Source organism: Etheostoma spectabile, chromosome 20 (genome assembly GCF_008692095.1).
Source record: "Etheostoma spectabile isolate EspeVRDwgs_2016 chromosome 20, UIUC_Espe_1.0, whole genome shotgun sequence".
NCBI classification, from domain to species: domain Eukaryota; kingdom Metazoa; phylum Chordata; class Actinopteri; order Perciformes; family Percidae; genus Etheostoma; species Etheostoma spectabile.
Window position 1 is genome coordinate 2,115,057 of NC_045752.1, and position 7,423 is coordinate 2,122,479.

General features: G+C 40.4%; 1 protein-coding gene across 2 annotated transcripts; it reads right to left on the minus strand.

The window, feature by feature from the left end:
* Positions 1 to 125: 125 nt before the first annotated feature.
* mapre3a (microtubule-associated protein, RP/EB family, member 3a) lies at positions 126 to 7,093 on the minus strand. Of its 2 annotated transcripts, none has more exons than XM_032500886.1 (7): positions 6,931 to 7,093; positions 5,030 to 5,157; positions 4,790 to 4,935; positions 4,473 to 4,629; positions 3,296 to 3,438; positions 2,870 to 3,022; positions 126 to 1,552 (listed from the first exon to the last, which is right to left on the minus strand). In XM_032500886.1, the coding sequence occupies exons 2-7, from the start codon at positions 5,148 to 5,150 to the stop codon at positions 1,484 to 1,486; spliced, it is 789 nt and encodes a 262-aa protein (XP_032356777.1). In that variant the 5' UTR covers positions 5,151 to 5,157; positions 6,931 to 7,093; the 3' UTR covers positions 126 to 1,483. The 2 variants fall into 2 exon arrangements, with proteins under 2 accessions (XP_032356777.1, XP_032356776.1); XM_032500885.1 differs by having other exon boundaries at positions 4,437 to 4,629.
* Between the last annotated feature and the right edge of the window lie 330 nt (positions 7,094 to 7,423).

The window sequence follows — 7,423 nt, forward strand, 5'->3', positions numbered from 1 at the left end:
TGTGGAATCTCATATACAATTAAACTAACGTTAACCCTTTACGTATAGGGTTTATTTTAAAAATGTAGCCAAAGTGAGCTCGCAATTTCAAATTCATACTCACTCAAAATAAACCACCACCATTTATTTCACAACTTTTTATTTATTCAAAACTCAAAAGATGAGTGTTCTGTAGATGTTTACATGATCAATGAATGCAAGCTTCAGAGCAGAGGACAGCCAGTTTGCAAGTAAAAAAAGCTGGAAGGGACAAGAAGACTTCCTTGGTTTAACTAGATGCTTATGATGACCAGTCAACTGGTCACAGATTTTTTTAATACTGACTTTCTTCCTAACTTTAACTCATATACCCTAGGCAACCCTTAACAGCAAATGAAAAGTGTACACAGTATGATTAGCAGGTTAAACATGACAAAACCTGATATGTAAAAATCTTCTATTTTATTCCAGCGTCAGGCTCCCTTATATTTTAGAATAAAACATTAGAACTGCTACAATCTATAACCATGTTGTCAGTCTGCAGGTGGCTTTTCACCTAAAAAATTCAAACTAGGCTTCTGCATGTTGGTAATTAACCACGATCGTGCGAATTCAGACAAAATCTCCACACAAAATACATATACAAAATATCACTCATTCACAGTCAATGTGTAACATTCTCATGCTCAGATATGTTGCTGATCAATAATAAATAATTGCAGATCACTGATCATATGCCTTGAGTCATTACACAAAGGAATTCCTCCAGCGTTTCTACATGCCATGAACACACCATAACAGAAACTAAAGGCTTGATACTGACTCAAGCACAAACCATAACTGAACAACACATAGCACGCACGGCCTCAGCTTTCAATTCATGTACAGCAGGGTTTGTTTGTCTGTTTGTTTTTTACCAATTTTGCTACAGAAAGTTCCTCTAAATTAAATATAAGTTAAATAAATAAGAAATTGTTATTAAAAAGTCACTTTTGTTACAGTTTTAGTGGCCCTGGGAGTGTCCTGGTGGCACATTGGAGCAGTGTTGTTCTGTGCTCTAATAAGTATCACAGCGCACCAAAGGCAAATAAATAACTCCATAATGAGTAAAGACATTGTTCTCTTAGAAATCACAAAGTCGGCAATATTTACAGACTTAAAATTCCCTGTTTGCCATAACAACCTCCTTGCCAAGCTCGGCTCGATTTTCTGTGTTACTCATGCTGAAATAACTGGAAAATGCCATACATTACTGCTATTGTTACTGTGTAAGTGGAGGCAGGGAGGAGCAGCAGATGTTGATGCAGAGTAGTTGGGTATACTGTGTAGATGGCCAGAGGGTGGAGGGGGGAAGGTTAAGAACAGCTATACAAATGAGAAAGAAAAGAAAGAGAGAGTAAGGATAATGGTGAGAGAGAGCGTGCAGAGAGTCTAGAAAACAAATGAGGGCAAAAAGAAAAGGAAAGGGAAGATGGGGATGTTAGGGGGGAGGGAAGTGAAGGGCTCAGTATTCATCCTGGTCCAGGTGAGCTTGTTCATCGAGGTCCTCATCCTCCGGAGGTGCAAAGCCATCCTGAGAAACGGAGAAAAAGTTATCATTCAGGTTTTCTGCTATCTTTTCTTTTGTGTTTCTATAAAAAATGTTCCTGATCAAAGACGACACACAATCAGATAAACAATGGCCTCTACATAGACAGCCCAATTTCGGATGTCACGTCCGGGCTAGCTTCTGTAACTCATTATTTACTCTCATTGAGCATTTGTTTTATCGGTCTTTCTGAAAAAACACGTAGTTTATTGTCTATATACTTAGGACAATTGTCATCCAATAATGGCCCTCTCTGTTTAAAGTGGAAACCTTTTAAAGCATTGTTTGCATACTTTTTTTGCAAAAAGTACAGTTGCCATAAAAATGCACCTGTGCACCAATGCGGGTACTTCTGTCATCAGAACTTGGTCTTGTCCATATCTATGATACCCACCAACTACAATCTTTGCTGTCTAAAACCTCCTACCCTGTTCAGCCCTTTCTGTCAGGCTCAGGCTCTGAAGGAATGCATGTGGCCATTGATCACCTTTCATTGGATTGAATGGGCTCCGTTCTCTTTTAATACATCCATGGTCCTGCTGTTATTACAGACATGTCTGAATTGAGTTAGTTAGTTAGTTAGTGTTTAAGGTGTCTAAAAATAACAGTATTAGATTATCAGTATTAGCAGAACGGCTATTATTTTTTATTTTTTATTATTTAAATATATATGGAGTGAGCCACATGACATACTGTTGAGTATGGTTATGTTTATTTTATCACAAATGTTGAAAGGGTATTAGGTAGAGATGCTCGGATACCGATACCAGTATCAGTATCGCCTCCGATACTGCCTAAAACGCTGGTATCGGTATCAGGAAGTACTGGAGTTTATGCACTGATCCGATACCATGTAACAAAGCCCTAAAGAAAATCTACGTTGAAGTAGTTTATTTATGTCCTTGTTCGGTTATAACTGACTGTCAAACTGGATAAAAAAAAAAGCTTTGTGGTGTTCATTGTTTATGTTTGTTCACGTTTTACAAACAGTTAAACCTGAACCAGACCGACAACAAAAACAGAAATCATATCACATCCACACAGGGATAGTAGTAGACAGCTGTTAAAACATAATAAAATATATGACACACTGGTATCGGATCAGTACTCGTATCGGCCGATACAGAAGATCAGGTATCAGAATCGGTATTGGGAAGCTAGTTTTGGGTGAGGTGTACTTATTTCCGGAATAGAACTCTGAAGGTTTCCCTCTTGCTCTCTATAGTAACTCCCTGAGTAAAGAGCATGCAGATGGAAATGGTGCAGTGCAGCCTGGATTTGTTGCTGATAAAGGATAGATACCTCTGTTGCGTAAAGAATGTCAATTATCCTGCTGAGGATGGGGTTGTTTTCACTCTCGTGTTCCTGGCAGATCAGCTCAATGTCTCGTAGTTTGCTGAAGTAGAAGTCTCTCTCCTTCTCTAGTCCGTCTACAGTCAACTTCAACTCCATACACTTGGAAAGGAAAGAAAAATAGCAAATAAATAAAATAAACCTGTTTAAGTGGCACTATTTTGCCGCTTTTTTTCATAGCAGACATTGAGGTTGTCATTAATGAAAAGCACAGGTGTTTCTAACATTTATATCTGTGCTTTTCCTCCTGTAACAGTGCAAAATGTCGTATGTGAAAAGGTTATTGTGATTAATGCAATAAATCAGTTGATTTAAGTAGACATGAGATTGAGAAGGGGTATTTAGATGACATGGTTTAAGAGTACTGTTGTCTACCTGTTGATTTAGCTCCATGATCTCAGCATCACTGCCCCCGTTTCTAGACAAAGATGGATTCTTCCTCAGAGCTGGAGTGTTGTGTTGGACGCGCTGTGGTGTTGGCATGTTTTTGGGAACTGTTGGAGATGTCCTCTGTGGTCCTGGAGTGGTCAGAGATGATCAGAAATGTTTATCATTTGAATTCAAATGAATTTACTGCATTTATGTTGGCTTTGTAGCAGTTGTGGCGATGGATATAGCACATTATAGGGAGCTGATGTTATCAGCCTATAGCATAATGTTGTGCCTTTGATATGCCATTTTTGTGCAATGATTTAAATTGTTTTACAACAGAACTGGTAAAATTTGGAAAGCCAGATTTAAAAAGCTAAATTATAAATATAATCGTATTAAATCATTTAAAATGGTTGAATGTCACATTTATGTGAGACAAAATCGATAAAACAAAGAAACCTGCGCCCTGCCAAACCACTATAAGTGCTTTAGGAGAGGTGTTAAACTCAAAGTCCAAACATGGCAACACGCATTATCAAAGTTTTGAAAATAAATGGTCATACTGCCCGTTTACAACCACACTGCTCCTTACTGGTGACAAAGCCACAAAGCAAGCCTATGACACACTACATATCAAATTCGATCGTTTGGCGTTATTTTCAAGCAAAAAGCTTTCACAGAGACATAGCAAGGCTGGTCAGGCCGATGTAACTCTTGTTAGTAAAATGAGACGAACTTGGGTTTGTCAGTTTTATCAGAGATTGAGTTGCATCAGCTACTTGATGCAGGACACTGGAGAAAACGGTCACATTTGATATTTTTGTGGGTCTTCTGGCATCACTCATCATGATCAATTAGAATTGGGAAGGCGAGTCACAATTGGCAGTTGCACGTTGTGGCTTTTCATCCCCACTAATACTGCATCCCTACCAATCACTGTGGTGATTACTACAATCCCGCCAGCGACGCTGCCATACCTACACGGTGTCATGTTGCCTGTGAATGCTGGGCAGTGAGATGGATCTAAGAAGACAGCGGTCAGGCTGTGAATCGTGCTGCTCACACCCCTTGCTTGCAGGGAGCGCTTTTGAGCCATCCAAAGCTCAGCAAGACCGTGCAGCAAAGCCAAAACCGTTTGGTTTACCTGGGGTTCTCTTCGGTTTGTGGATAAAGTGATCACCTGGGTTGGGGGCAGGGGCCACGTCCTGCCCCTGTCTGGATAGTAAAGGGTCATACTCCTTCCCGTCGTAGTTGGCGTCAAAGAACTTCTTGAACCACTGCACAAATTCAAAGTTGTCCTGGAACTTCCCTTTTACAAGCTTTTCTACAGGAATGATCTGGGGGATGAAAACAGGGAATGCTTGAGTAGCTCCATGAGACATAACATGCACGTTTTCTGCTGTTATATGTGAGAAACAACAAATCACCTTAAATATGATTAACAATATAGTGGTACATACAAGGTAATACATGATAATATGATAAAAGTATTCTGACTTTGTCAACACTCATCCTTTTAAACGCTGCCTGAAGCACTTTGAAGTTGTGTATAGACTCATGTTCCAGCTTGGCTTGAAATTTGACCTTCTTCAGAAGGATACAACCTGGGAACAACATGTCCATGAACTGGCAATATGCCGCTCCTGTTAACCACAAAGACACAAAGATTTGTTTTAGTTGTCCTGTTCGGTTTTCCATTTTTTTTCCAGCAGCTTTTGATTGGAACTTTAGCCCTACCTGAACAGAGCTGTTCGATCTTGGTGTAGGTGAGGTGCAGAGAATCGTTGACCCATGCCAGCATGTCATGTCGGCTGAGGTTGTCAATGGACACAGATGTGGCGTACACATTAACTGCCATCCCCTAACTGAAACAAACAACGTCAGAAGAGAGAAATGGTCAGGCAGTTGGAATGGTTTTTTGTTTGGCTAAAAGTTATTAATCAAAACAGATTATTTGATTGGCCTCTACATATACACAGATTGCTCGTCTTATATCCTGCTTCCAAGATACCCCTCCCTTTCCACACCACATCTGATCCTCCCCTTACCTTAACTCAACCTACCAGATATCTTGGACTTCAAAGGATGCAGAACTGATTTTTTTTTATTATTGATTATTCTGCCGATTACTTTCTCCATAAATCATTTTGTCTATAAAACTGGAAAATGGCTGTTACAATTCCTTAAAGTTTCCTAAATGTCTTCATAGAATTGTTTCTCTATGTACTATCATGTAAGACAGAAAAACAGCAGATCCTCACACAGAGAAGCCGATACAAGTGATACTTGGTATTTTTACTTCTACAAATGACCTAAATAATTCATTGATTATCAGAATAGTTGCTGATTAAATCATTTGTTTCATCTCTAGACTTATTCATGGACTTACTTTACTGAAACTTCTTTTAATGTATCTGTCCTGGATTTTTGCTGTAGGATGTTCTACTGTAGTATTAGACTGACTGTAATCTGTATTAACTGTTCAGTGGGGTGGGTGTGTGTGTATGTGTGTGTGTGTGTGTGGGGGGGGGGGATTGACTTTTCTTATATCCCAAGGTTTTGAGGGCTAGTTGTGGCAGTTGTGGGCTGGTTAAACCCACTGACAGTTGTGATATTTGCCCTATGGTAAATACACTTGCTTTGTAACTGTAAACACAGTGCCTGAGGAGAAGCATCTTTAGTTTCAGTTTTAATCTACTGATGTGTTGTGAGCATAATCCCCCCTAGATTAAACAGAAATATCCTGATGTTTGTGAGCAGCTTTATACATCTGGCAGCTCCAGCCTTCACTGTGCTCACTTTGCTCGGCTGCTAATACCTTCCAGTGGTGTCGTGTCCAAATGGGCCTGTGACACCTTGACATACCCTGCAGTAAAAATGCACATTAACACTAGCAAGTCGTGAACTGTAAACGGATGGTTATAAAGTCACACTGTGTCTGCTGGTCACAGCCTGAAAGAGAAATGACAGCATGCCACCAAATCCCACCAACGGTATCACGCAAATACCTGCAGTGTAAGCAGCGATTTCTGGAGATAACACTAATAATATTGTAGCTGCACCTTCAGCAGCGTGGAGCAGTCTCCCACGGGGCTAGCTTACAATTACATGATAATACAAACTACAACCATAAAACCAACAATAAACCCGTTTATAGGACAACACCATGTAGCCTCTGCTACATTTACGAGTGCATACCTTAAAGTGGATATACTTTGTATTTAATATGGATTTTTGTATAGCCTATCGCACGAAAGGGAAGTCTATTCTCTAAAAACCTGCTGGGCCTTTCTAGAAAGCTCTGTAAATGACTGCAGCAAAACCGTGGGTGCAAAACCCCGAAGTCTAACCAGAACAGATGGGCGGGGGTCTGGCATTTCAAGCCCGAGCTGAGAACAATAAATGTGCCCGTTTGCTGGGTGCCTTTCGGTTAAAAAAACCCGCAACGCTGAAGCTGCTCTCCTAGCGGCCCCCTCTACAGGCCTCCCCGAATAGCTCAGGACCGACAGTGCACGGGAATATCCTCTTCTCTGCATGGGAATAAAACGCACGCTCCCCCGCAAACACCACGCACAAAAAAAAGAAGAAACAAGAATGCGAGAGTGGGTCAAAGGATTCTTTCGCGCGTTTATACTCACTGTATTCAGGAGTGTCTGTGTTGTTATCACGCTGGCAGTGGTCCTTATGTCAATGCCCGTTGCCGTAGTCGTTGTCAGACCCTACGCGGTGCAGTGCCTGGTAACGGGCCGCCCTGTCTGGGTTCTGGGGCTGCAACAATCCAGCTCCGACTGCGCATGCGCATGACTCCATGCTGTTAAAGGTTTATTATAAATAGGACTTTGGCCCGTTACAGCTAAGAGACACATGATGTGTCTGGTTGGATTTAAGGCCTGCTAGTCACTGAGGTTTTACTGAGGAGAGGCAACACAAAAATGCCTTGTTTGTTGTTGTTAATGTTAATGTTTTTATCTGCTGCTGGATAAATAAATCAAAAATGTCAGCAACAATGGTGGAAGAAGTATTCAAATTAAGTGAAACTTAAATATTCATTATTGATTATTTACTTGATTAGTCAATTAATTAATAGTTTGATGTAAAGTGTTACAAAATTGTGAAAATCCACCCATCCAT